Below are 12,936 nucleotides of genomic sequence, written 5' to 3' on the forward strand. Positions count from 1 at the left end.
TCTATACACAACTCCAATTTTTTCCGAGTCCCTACTTACAAGGGACCATTACAAGGGCCTTAAGAACCAATTTCCACATGGTGGTTGGGTTCACAGTCTCCTCCTTTGCCAACCGTCTCGTTGACTTGATGGGGCTCGTCCTCAACTTCACCTTTATTATCAACTTCTTCGTCGGTTATGTTCTCGCGACCTTTTGTGTTTCTGAAGCTCCTTGTCGGTTTTGGTGGTCTTCTTGACAACTTTGATAGTCTGAAGCTCAATGGATCGGCTGCTCGCAGTCCTTTCCAGCATTTGAGCATTTTTGAAGTTTACTGGACTACTTGATAAGTAGTTAGGAGGAGCTCTCACCTGGCTTTCTAAGCTCAGTATAGCACCCAAGAGTTAGAGTTACCCAAGAGACCCAACTTAAATTAATGTTACGAACACAATATTTACGGGTTCCATGCTAAAAAGTGGGACATTTAAAAAAAAATATTTTTGTCAACAAGCTTGACTCTCGATTCCAATGAAACAGGTGCTAAACACATCTGGTTTTCTTCATGGTCCTTACAATCGCACCAAGGCTGAAGGTGAAATGCGTTTTATTGCTGCTCAGATAGACTGCAATGTCATACAAATATGCGATCGATGCGTCTTTTTTCGTTTGTAGACAGGCAAATCATGTGCCTCGCCAAGGGCAGCTGAGCTAACAGGGTAGCCGTCCCTGGCCCCGCTTATCCTTTAAAGAGTTGTTGCTAACGTCAAAGCGTTGCTTCGCATTCTCTTTTTTGCAGTTCTGATCACTCATTGTTGCTAATGGCAAATGCACCTGAATATGAAGGTATAGTGGACGAAAGGCAGTAAAGCTAATCGTGGTAACTTTTATTGTCATTTTCAACAATAGCATGGCAACAAAAATAGAAAAATTCAATCCTGAGTAAGAGGCAAAACTGTTCAACCCTTCTTTACGCTCACATGTCTTGAAAAGGTATTTGCTTAAAGTACTTCCTTTTATGTCTTCATAATATTACATTGGAACCATTACATTAGTAATAACCACAGACTTGGAGGATCCCAATGGACGAAAATAGTATGAACATTCGCACATAGCGCACATCCTAGGAATGTAAATTTTACGTGCCCGTTATCTAAGTCAAAAATAACGAGCGCTGGAAGCTAACAATTTGGAACTCCAAGCTAGAGGCTGCAAACTTGTGACAACCAATTTGTGCTAATCCTTTGAAATACGGCGATGAGAAGTGCAGGAGACAGTAGAGCGAGTACGCTCGTTGCACTTGTGTCAGATAGATTCATACCACCGTGGCCTTCTTGCTTGATGTACTGGTAGGCTGATTTCCAGAGCCAGCCGAGTGATGAATCCATGTTTGAAGGGGCAAGGGGTCTTCCACGGCGGGAGAGTGAAAACTGCTCATATCCGTCAATTTCCTTTTGGACCTGGCGTTGAGCGGGCCCAATTCAATGGCAAAACTTTTTGAGCACCCACTTGGGGAGTCTTGTTGTTTGACTTGATTAGACATAGGAGGCACGGGGGAGATGGCCTTCAGCCTAGTTTCCGGCTCGCTCTCAAGCTCCAAGTCCGTGGGTTCATTTTCATCGTGGCCGGCGCCAGGATCAGAATAGCGTTTGAATGAGTTTAAGGAGGAAGTTGTGACGAGTTTGGACAAAGTTCTCGGCTGACTGGGGAGTCGACTCGTTTTGGGGGATTCGAATGGCTCGTGGTTACCTTCTGCGTGGACAGATGGAGAGCAAAAACTGGTTCCATTGCCTTCTTCAGGTAGCTCGGGCCCAGTTTGGATGCGTCGCATCAAATCCAATTTGCAGTTATTAAAACGAACATGGACATCGGAAGCAGCTCTTTTGGGGGGCATCATTCGTGCAGGACGACATCGACCTCCCGAACTTGGCGAGCCAGGCACAAAATTCGAACTTGAGCGGGGATTTCCACATCCTGCCGACAACTTTCCCGATGGGCCCCAAAGAGCTGGCTCAGTGCCCGTTCGAGAGAGGGTTTTGGACTTTTGATGAGCCGCCATCACCAAGTTGCTGAGTTTGATGTGATGACCAGCACCATTTCCGGATCCGGCCCGAACCGAATGGGAACGTGACATGTTGAACTTTCGACTTGTTGACGTTGAGGAGCTGGGTGGAATATCCTTGGCGAATGATGTCCCCAGATCGTCAAAAGCAAACGAAGACATGTTATCGCACGACTTTCCTCTTAGCGTCCTCATGAAGTCGATGGAGGACGTGGTGGGAGGCAAGATGGGAGGGACTGGGGACAGAGGCGGAACACTCACAGGAGGAAGCAGGGGATCAATGAAATCCTCGGGATCTTTCTGGTACAAGTATGCATAATACGGCAGTTGGTTGATGTCCCTGTAGTTCTTTTTCCAATGCTTGAAAAATAGTAGAATGGAGCAGATGAGTAGGAGCAGCGCTAAGCAGATCAAAACTAACTCTTTCACACGAATTTGTGTTCCAGAAACACGTGGGGGGAAAGGTGGGTACTCCAAAACTTCCCCGGTATCACTCAAGTAGGTCAAATCGGTTTGAAAGCCCTCCCCAGAGGCATTGGGAACACATATGACTCCTATTTGCGGTGAGATAGAAGAGTTTAGAATGTCTCGGAATGAGGCAGCCTTAGCCATGGTCCTTTCCGCAAACGAGAATCCTCTTTCAATTTGCAACCAGTTAGGCCGAGTAGATTCTGGTGCATGCAAAGCGATTGCCTCGAATTTCCACGAATATATATTGGTTGTACAAAATTGGTTTCTTGTCGTCAGATGTATGGAGCTTGGATAAGATAAAAGCCGTCTTTGGTCCAGGGGGGCTCTGGAATATCTCTTGGGGGAAAAATACTGAAAGCTATCGATAAAGACTGTGAGGTCGTTCTTAACCCCAAGGGTAAAAGCAAAGTTTCGGAAAAATGAATTCTTAATGAAAGTGTCCTTTGGGCTGGATTTCCTGAGTTATTTTTGACGACAGCTTTCCCGATTCCTCCTCATTCCTTTCTTGATTAAATCCCGCAGTCTTTGTAAAGAGCAGACATTGAGACGCGGCTAGTACCAGCATGATGATAGGTGAATTGATATGAGTCGAGGAATAGGGCCTAGACAAATCATTGGCCGTGAAACGTTCATCTTTGCTTGCCGAGAAGAGCTCTGGGAAAGGTTAATGGACCCAGAGAAGATAACGTAATGACAGCGAGCCTCATTTATGTGGTAGCGTGGTACGCAGGTAGTGCATGTGGCTTCTTCCCGTGAAAGCGATTGTTTTCGTTGGAACTAGGCTCCAGATTTAGTTAGAATGTCGGCGCTTCGCGAAGTGGAGAATGGTTTGGTCTCAAAAGGTCGGCAGCCCTCCCGCGAAATTTGCATTGAAAGGATCTCAATTAGACAATCAGCAGTCAAGGAGTAAAATATGAATTAACCAATGCTTCGAAGACTGATTTTGTACCTGCAAGAAAAAGAGAGAGAAAGCGACCATGAAATGAACCATGAAACACTGGAATATGGACGGGAATCCTAAGGCCGTTAAGTGGCACTTAAAGTAACTTTACACCGAATGAATGAGCTAACCTTCCAGTATCATTCAATTACCAGGTCATTTATTCTGTGCGCGTGTATTTGCTATGTATTGAGAGGGCATAACTTCATTAAGGTGTAATTTTGAATATGTACTCGTAGTGAAATTTGAACTCATAGTTTTTATTCCGAAATGTTATTTCTTAACTTGAGCGTCCCCATCTCTATTCCTGGGGTTTATTAATGGACTAACAGTTCTTAAGCTTCAAGCTTTAGGCTTTTAGATTAGATCAAACGAAGAAGTCACCATTCGTTCTTTTCCCAGGCTTCTTGAGGGTTTGATTTGTTAACCTCCTCTTGAAACTACATATAGCAACAAACAAAGCCTACCTATCAATAAATCACAATTCGCCCATCCATAGGTTAAGGGCACTACACTCCTTGAGTTGGTTTCGGGACGCTCACAAAAACACAGTTTAAAATAAGCCCCAGGACTAATCATGCCAAAAGCGCACAAGCCAGCACCGATAAAAATATATGCGCAGCAAAAAAGTTAGGATAAAGAGGAAAGTTCTGGAAGTCGACCTAGTACGTAGGTTAGTTGTTAATTATATTTGGTACGCTTGGAGAGCGTCTTTCTAATTTGCTTATACGTATCTGAAAAGCGTCGAGTTTTTTAATGATCTCCCAAAACTATTCAAGCGGATTTGACGGCCCATTGAGAACTAACACTGCCACAGAAAACTTACCAGACACATGACAAGTGTCCTTAAGATATGCCAGAGCTTTTCCCACCGCAGCGATTTCTTTAGATTCTCATATAAATTGCCTATGACATTTTGCCTGACTCAGTTGCAGACGATTGATTTAGTTACTTCATGGGAATCTACAGCATATGAAATTCGCCTCTATTATTGGTTGAGTGCGTCCTCTCCATTTATCATGTTTCGTCGTTCTGGGCCAAATGTATGTTCCGAGAGTGGGATTCAAGTCCTTGTCCGATAATGGACACACTGGACGACACACTAGTACAGTATGCGTCCCGAAATTTGGCACCCAGCTTAACATAACATCAACAATGACAGCTGATTGCTTATTTTTGACATGGACGTATTTATCGATTTCGGATTCCTTGTTATTACCTAGGAACAAGCCAAAACTTGAAAGTTAAATCATAAAACATAGATATCTTAAAGGAAACTGAAAAGCATGACCTTAAATTCCCATGAAACGCAACTAGATTATTGATGGGATCATCGATTTCAATGCAAAAAGTTGCAAAACGTATCCAATAACTAGTGAGATGAATTTTTGAGTGGAATTGTACAACGCAAAGGCTGGCAAAAAAACACTAATTGATGCAAAGCTTCACATTTTTAACTAGCTGACCAGATATCATGACATAAAAGAGCCAAAACTTAACACTCCCGCCACAGAAAAATGTTTTATGACAGTGACCAAACGCTTAAAGACGAATATTGTAGTTAGTAGATCCGTTGTAAAGGGTTTCAAGACCTCAATAAGTTCAAGAAAGGGATGTCACGAGCTTCCCTTTTCTTCCTTGACGAAAAATTGAAGCTTTATGGTCACTTTGCAAACACTCAAATGAAATGTGTTGTGATCAAAGAAAGTTCGGCCAAAGCAATTGTATATTGTGATGGGAAGTCTCTAGGTTTAATTCAGCGTTAGGCGTGAGAATACTTTGCCCCACTAACGTCTTTCAAGAAAGACACATTGATGCAGGATAAGATGTTCAACGATGGGCTTTAATAAAGACGTTTCACCTATAGGCAAGAATTTGTAGGAGCAAACAGCGAAATTGGTATTGAATCAGTTGCCTACAAAAAAGGTCCAATTTGGGGGTCCAGTTGGATGACGTCTTTGAAACCCATAAGTGAATTATGTGGCCATGTCGATATGAGCGAGTTTTTCAGCAAGGATCAATTTAACGAGAAATGCCAGCATTAAGCGCCTTCTGAAAGGTTCCGTTGAATAATACTATACAAATACTTTCAAAGAGAACTTCAAATAAAAGATTGGCGACGTTAGGAAATATCAAGGCTTAGAGAACAGGATTCCTTAATAAAAAGAAAATTGAAATAGCGCGTAAATCTACAACATATCCTCAACATCCTCAACATCCTTTTTTTCTTCCTACCTACGTACTTAAATCATCCTTATTGCAAAGATCCTTGACGCATTCGATTATAATTATTCAGGCATTACAATATTTTTTTTTAAATTTCCAATTTGTTCGCTTTAACTTCATTTGAAACGAGAGAAAATTCGAAAGCCCTACTGCACAAGTCACACTGTCTCTTGACCACAATTTTAAGATGTAATTTGTTTCTTTGGCCGGTCCTTGAACAAACCGTACATTGAAGTTATGGAAAGTCTTAGTTCGTACACTATGAATGAGCAAATTTTGTCGACAGGGATTCCATATCCCATAATCTGGATAAAGATTTGGCGAGGCCAAACAATGGGCACACAATCGGACGATGCTTTTTCTTGCTCATGTTGGACAAACACCCCATGGGAGATCAAGAGCCGCCACTCACACTAGTAGAAGAGTGGGATCTTGTGGAGGTAATCCAACACCTTGTCTTTCCTCTTTTGTAGTTTTTTCGAGTGAGTGTACGTGTAAGTGCAAAGTGCACCACTTACTGTGCCAATGAGGCCTTTGGCAGAGGCAAAATAGTGGTGAGTAATGGCTGAGTAAACAAGAACTCGAACTCGAAGACGCTCAAAACCCTCCCTGCATGCAGCATCCGTTCAAGATCGCTCCAAGCTTTTTTATCTTGGGACCGTATGTAAGTACTAATGCGGTACACAAAACACAAAACCTACAACTTCACCTCATTCGGGTCATTTTGGTCTGGTTGTTCGATGTTTCTCGAGTCTCAACTAGTTTTGTTGGCGGATCAGAATTCAAGAATGCGAAAAAGGCGCAAAGAATCTTGAATTCCAATCTAAGTCAAACAAATTACACACGGGCTAGCATTGTCATAAGCTTTCATTGATGGGGCCAGTCACAATCGTGACAGGTCCTAGTTTCACGTCTTCAATGGACTCACTAATTGGTAATGTTCCATGCGAGGCCTTGATGCCGTGGTCCTAATTTTTCCCGAGGAGTTTTTGTTGCTTTGCACTTGGTGTCTTTCGTCACCGTCTAAACGACTGGTACTCGTCGACGAGTCCATAAATACTGAAGCCTGAATGAGGTTCAATGAATGAGCGAAGCCTTTGGTTAGGCCACGGTCACTGAATCGCTCTCTCTTTTTCTCTCTCTTGCGCGCGCTCTTTTTAGCGAAACTTGGTTCAGTCTCACACTGTACGTATAAGAAGCCTTTTCTTGTAGTGGGGCCTTTACTCACTCACTTACTTACCTACTTACTTACCCACTTACTTACTCAAGAAGTGCACATACGGTCGAGTCCCTTCTTATATTCTCACAGGCGCGTCTTTTGGGCTCCACCAAGAGGATCGAAGGATGGATGGATGGTTGGAAGGATAGAGGACGGAAGGACGGATAAAAGCCTCCTCGTAGCAGGAAAGAAGAACGAAAAGACAACAAAAAGAGAGGGAACCAATGAGTGAGTGAGTAAGCGAGTGGGGACTGGGGAACGCTGGGATGGACGGACGGTGGTTGGCTTCATGCTGGTTTCGAAATGTGCTGCCAGGGCCTTCTTTTTGGAGAGATGGGTGAATGTTGAGGAGAACTCGAGAGTTGATACTCTATCCATCTCCTCGTTCTGATGAGCTTATTCCAACCAGAACTCACTCACTCGGAGTGCCACCAACTCTTGAAATGAGTAGGCGTTATCCACTTCAAGCCCCCGCCATCCACCAGCACGCATACTTCAGGCAGTCTCATCGTCGTCGTACGGAGACAACCGAACCAATATTCGATGTCCCATTTCCTGATATGGAAACTGGTTTTCATGGATGTATCTTTTACTCTCGGTGGCGCTACAGGAGCCGCTCTAACTTTTGGAAACCTTATTTCATTGCTCTAGGGCTAAGGTCTGGAAAGTGGTATTGTGGTGAATCAATTTCCATCACAGAGAGTTCTGACGAGATTTTTTGGGAAATATATAGGGATGTAATTAATCATGTTATTAGTATTTGGGTGTTGATAATTCAGATGATATTCTATCTTGAGCAGAAATTCAAACTAATTTGATCTGAGATGGTTCAATTAAATTACTCTTCTAGTTGTATATTCAAATCGTAACAAATCTTGCATGCCAAATTTATAACGTCCAATAGATCTTGAGATGAATTATAATTCAAGTAATTGCTCTTGTGCGGATTTTTTTTTCGAGTATCGTATTTGACGTCCATCAATTAAAATTTCCATAAGGCGACGGACATAAGCTTTCACCTTGAGCGGCATGCTTTTTACAGTAGGGTGTAGGACACAAATCGTTTTGCCTTGGGGTTGCGATGAGATCCAAGCCGAAAGAAAAATCATTATCTCTCAAAATTCAGCTACATAATGAACCATAATCATCACTTTATATTGTATTTGTCAACATCACTGTTACAAGCTCAGTTAGTTGTTTTCCTATTCCTGCGATATACCCTTTCATTGTAATTTTACTAGACAGAGAATGGGGATGGCTAAACTGATTGTCTCAACCTCGAGGCTACAAAGGTAGAATTCTAATTGACTGAGCTTGAGTTTGGCAAAAGACCTATTACTTGTTTTAAACCTGATAGGTATTCATGGGTTTATTACTTTATCAATTTGGCCTTTTGGTGGTGGTGTGTGTGAGAGGGGGGGAGCTACCGTTTGACACCAGGATCTCCGTTAATGACATTAATGGCCCGTTTGAACATTCCAGGTGACGAAGGCTTCTATTTTCGTTGCCATGGAAAGCCCCACGAAGACTTCTGTTTCGAGAACCTGCTGTAGTGTGCAATGCAATTACATGTGTTACGCCTTTTCTCCTCGTAGGCTCCTAAACAGGCCTTTCTTTTGGGGTCACTTTTGGCAAATGTACCAAATAGTATTTGCTTTGAGTCATTTGTTTCTAAAAACTGCACGTAGTTGCATTCCAAGATCTATCAAGTACAGAATAGAAAATCACCTATTTTCCTCAAGATAAGAACGGATATGAGTCCAATATTTTCGTAGTAAAACATGCCAATTGACGCGTGGGTCTCTAAAAGCAATCATGAATGCAATGGAAACGGGGCTATGTGCCCATGAAAAAGCAAGTCAATCTCAATAATCAACAAGTCTCTCAACTGTAATTTTACGATCTACCTACTGTCTTTCATTTTGAGGCGGCGTAGAAATACTTGTTCATACGTACAATGTGAGTTTAAGTTTAGTTCAAGCTAGACACCCCAACTCACCGTGTGACATCTGCAGAACAGATATATAGTTGGATAAGAGAGGGGAAAATGGGGTATGTGTCAATAAAAGTACTTTTTGCAGAAATGTAATTGAAATTAAAATATACCCTATTTCTGATTTCGAAGATTTGCCAATAATGGACATTATTGGCCGAGACGGAACTTCATTAATCCATAATCTTTTGTAATTTAACTTAAAGCAATGAAATTTAACAGCTAGTTTGGGCTAATAACATAGCAAAATCACATAGGACCTAACTTTATGTTACATCAACTAGAATCGTGTTGGAAGAATGTTATCTGGCTGCTGCCCCGGCGTGAAAAAGGTGGAAGTTAATAATCATTTTTAAGTTCCATCCATCAAAATTGGAAAATGGGCCATTGACAGATCTAAAAGTTAACGCTTTAACGGACGTCAGATGTAATAACAAATCATTCCCTTACCATAATGAAGGCTGCATTAATACATTGTTGACATAACGTTGAAATTATCGCTTATGTTTGTATGACGCTATAGTCAATAGCTGATTAAACAGCGTTTGACACTTTTGACCTACAGAAAACAATCCTGCTTCTAGTAGGCAACCAAGTTTATGCAAATAATTGGAAATACTTTTTAGTACTCATCCATTGCAATCTGCGCTAGCTAGTTGGTCTAGTTTTGTGGGCCTCGTCTCAGTGATTGGCATCTGAAGTTCTGACAAGAGATTTAGAGCGGCATTCAAGTTTCAATTTGCAGCAGACCATTTCAAAACAAGACTACGGTTTTGAAGAAGAATGTCAAGCTGGAACCAAAAAGTCATCATTTTCAACAAGCACCACAACTTCCAACAGTAAAGGGCTTCGATTTTTCACTTGATTTAGCTTAATTATGGAACAGAAATTCCATTTCAAATTTTATCAAATATTGTAGATCGGTTGAAGAGTTCGTTCATGGTTGAATTGATATCAATGAGCAGGAACTTTACCGTCACACTGTAGAGCTCAATCTTGATCGCGTCGAACCGCAGGACAGATTCCAGATTCCCAGAAGCCAATATCTTTCCTTCACAAGGCAGATAATGTTTTTATCCAGTGTTATTCAGCCTTTTCTGACAGAATAAATCATAACAACATCTTATTCGGAATGAAAATTAGGGAACATTTATAAAACTTGAAGAAACTAATTAACCGTGTGTTCAGAACATTCGTTATTGCCCCTGGGCCCGTACCCTTTCCTGTTGGATTAATCAGACTCAACACAGGCCCTTTAAAACCTCGATAGGCTCATGGAATGTTGGAGGAGAAGGATTTGTTAGCCTAGGTGGCTTTTGGATTCAAAAGTGAGTACGATTTATGCTCCGTCAGTTTGGCAAATTTTTGACAAACATCTTCGCTTGATGTTTGCATTCTTATATTGTTAATTATGTGGCGAGCCTGCTCTTGCTTGCCTCTACCTTTCGCTTCCTCAGAATCTCCCTATAAATAGACGATCATTAATGCAATTAACTTTCAACTACCATCCTCAGACTCATCATGTTGGCAGACCAATAGGGTCCGCCACAAGTAACATAATGATTCAAGTGAAAGTGATCAATTACACAATATGAGCTTACAACCAATCGTATGGTTAGGGCAGTTTTATTGATTTAATAACCATACTTCTCATTTAAACTTGTCCGTCCATCGCCACTTTGCCCTTCTGGTGGCATCCATGTGGCATACTTGGGATCGGAGCTATCGTAATCACCTTGCACCTTTTCTTCATCTTTACGGCATTTCTCCACCGTTCGCTTTAAACTTCCATGGTCCAGGGCGGTTTTTTTGGAACCTATAGCATTCTTCCGTTTTTGAGCCGTTCTATCTACTTTGGCTTGGAGAGAACCAAGCTCCCGAGTTGGGCTCTTTTGAGGGGGAGAAATGGTCTGGGCTTGCATGGCACCAGGTTCGTGATTGATCCCTCCAGATGAGGCTTGAAGGCTAGGACCCGGCGACTTCGAGAGCTCAGGTGATGATGAGATCTTGACATTTGTCTGGATCTCTTTAACGGCCGATGGTTTTGAGTCCGTCTCGTCTAACGCCACCTGAGACGGCACATCTGGCGAGCTTGAGCAAGATGGCTTCCTAGATGAGGAAGTAGTGGCGATAGTACGCAATTTGTTGGACGCACCTCGTTTGCCGACTAAAACACCGGCAAATCTAGACTTGGGTTTCGAAGTCGAATCTACAGACGAGGGCGAGGCGGGATGGCTAGCGGCTTGAAGTGCGGGCAAACTCGTGGGTCGAGTTATTTCTATGAGCTTTTCTAATTGGCTAGCCTCCTTTTGTAGCTCGGTCACTCTCAGCTTTAGTTTACTGATGGTACTTTTGTCTTGATTGCCACCGGACTTCAAACTGGCCATAAATTGATCCAAATCGTCGGTCTCGGTTTTGGACTGTTTGGAATGCTCAACGGCTACACTAAGTTCGTGCTGGGCTTTCGCCTTCTCCTCCATCACACGTTCATGTTTGAGGGTCAAGGATTCAAAAGTTTCCACGGCTGGGGTCTCACCCTTACCGGCCATTTGCATGCGCACCTGCCGCTTCTTGGCAATGGTGCCCGTGCGGTCGAGAAATTCGTCTTCGTCACTGGCATAAAAATCGTCGTCTTCCCACCGCTTGATCACTTTCTTAGCCCGACTTTCTTGATGCGATTGGCGCAGCTGACCCAGGCGATCTAGCATTCGACACGCTTCCAACGCGCATTGGACGACCGCTTCTTTCTTCTTGCCCTTGACCACACTCTCGGCCACCACGGAACCCGTCTCCAATGGCAACGTGACGGTGCACTTGAAGGTGGCATAGCCTTGCTCCACACACTCGTACTCCAGGTCATGACCCTCGCGCTCAAACCAACCCCGCAGAGTGCGTTTGGGGTCATCCAAATATAGGGACTCGTCCGTTTGGTCCGGAAGGGCGAAGGGATTGTGGTCCATGTCCGGTTCTTCTTGCGCATCCTCCGCCATGCCCCAAGACACGCCCATTTCTTTTTCCGCGGCTTCAGCACGCTCAATTGGCTCCCGCTGGGCTTGGGCTTGGATCTGGGCCTGAGCTTTGTGGTGGTTGGCTTGGGCCATGAGCTCATGGGCACTGAGCTCACTCTCGGCTTCCTGATCTTCGGACGGGCCTTGGAGGATCAGCAATCGGGAACTGCCGCCCAATTTCACGGTGTGACCCACGCGGAGCGGATAGAACTTGCGGGGAAAGCACCGTTTCTTGTTGTGATAGGTCCCGTGGGTGGAATCCAAATCCTGCAAGTAGAACCCGGCCGGATATCGGGGCGGATCCGGCGTGGAGCGGTACTGCAAAACCGCGTGATAGCGGGACAATGAGGGGTGGTCCAACGTGAGATGGCACTCGGTCCAACGCCCCATGGTGAACACCCCAAGCCCGCTCAAGTCGTGAGTGGACACGATCGAGCCGTTCTTAATGACCTCTAGATGATAACCGGGCGGGGCCAGGCCACTCCACGGCGGGGCTTCATAGTCCAGACGGGGCACTGTCTTAGCTGTGACCGGCGTCTCGGGCGAGGCGTGAGCTGAGAGGGGCGTCGGCTTGGGCGGGTTGGTCGGGTTGGGCGGGGGGACGGAGCCGGACGTGAGCCCCTCGGATGGTAATGGCGGCGCTTTCACGGGTTCATCGGAATGGGAGAGCTGGTTGGGGGCCAAAGTGGGTCTGGCGGTTTGAGCGGGGACGCTCATGGGTTTGGCGAATTCATGGGCTATCCCGAGGGACGGCGGGTGGTCCACGTTGTCTGTCTGGCGTGCCTTTTCTCCGTTCTCATGGTGTTCTTGGACGTTGGCCATGCTCACTCTGTCTCTCACTCGGCTTCAATCGTATAATCGATTATTCATCGTCCAATGGATATTTTTGTCTGTTGGTGATTACTAGAGGGCCTCTTTTGGGTGATTTGTTGGTAAACATCCATCAAAGTGGGCCATGCAAAAACGGAACAAAAATAAACCAACCGGCGCAACCTAGCCCAGGGCTAAGGGAAAAGAAAGTCCCAGATGATGGATGGATGGAT

General features: G+C 44.1%; 2 protein-coding genes across 2 annotated transcripts; both read right to left on the reverse strand.

Annotated features, from left to right (window-relative positions):
• Positions 1-846: 846 nt before the first annotated feature.
• LOC131881108 (uncharacterized) lies at positions 847-6,756 on the reverse strand. Its single transcript, XM_059227875.1, has 2 exons — positions 6,602-6,756; positions 847-3,456 (listed from the first exon to the last, which is right to left on the reverse strand). The coding sequence occupies exon 2, from the start codon at positions 2,646-2,648 to the stop codon at positions 1,290-1,292; it is 1,359 nt and encodes a 452-aa protein (XP_059083858.1). The 5' UTR covers positions 2,649-3,456; positions 6,602-6,756; the 3' UTR covers positions 847-1,289.
• A 3,721-nt stretch (positions 6,757-10,477) lies between these two features.
• LOC131880473 (kanadaptin-like) lies at positions 10,478-12,844 on the reverse strand. The gene has a single exon (XM_059227127.1). The coding sequence runs from the start codon at positions 12,713-12,715 to the stop codon at positions 10,520-10,522; it is 2,196 nt and encodes a 731-aa protein (XP_059083110.1). The 5' UTR covers positions 12,716-12,844; the 3' UTR covers positions 10,478-10,519.
• Between the last annotated feature and the right edge of the window lie 92 nt (positions 12,845-12,936).

The sequence above is a fragment of the Tigriopus californicus genome, chromosome 5 (assembly GCF_007210705.1).
Source record: "Tigriopus californicus strain San Diego chromosome 5, Tcal_SD_v2.1, whole genome shotgun sequence".
NCBI classification, from domain to species: domain Eukaryota; kingdom Metazoa; phylum Arthropoda; class Copepoda; order Harpacticoida; family Harpacticidae; genus Tigriopus; species Tigriopus californicus.

Excerpts from the sequence above, each read along its gene's own strand:
- LOC131881108 (XM_059227875.1), bottom strand. The coding sequence starts at position 2,648 with ATGGCTAAGGCTGCCTCATTCCGAGACATTCTAAACTCTTCTATCTCA.
- LOC131880473 (XM_059227127.1), bottom strand. The coding sequence starts at position 12,715 with ATGGCCAACGTCCAAGAACACCATGAGAACGGAGAAAAGGCACGCCAG.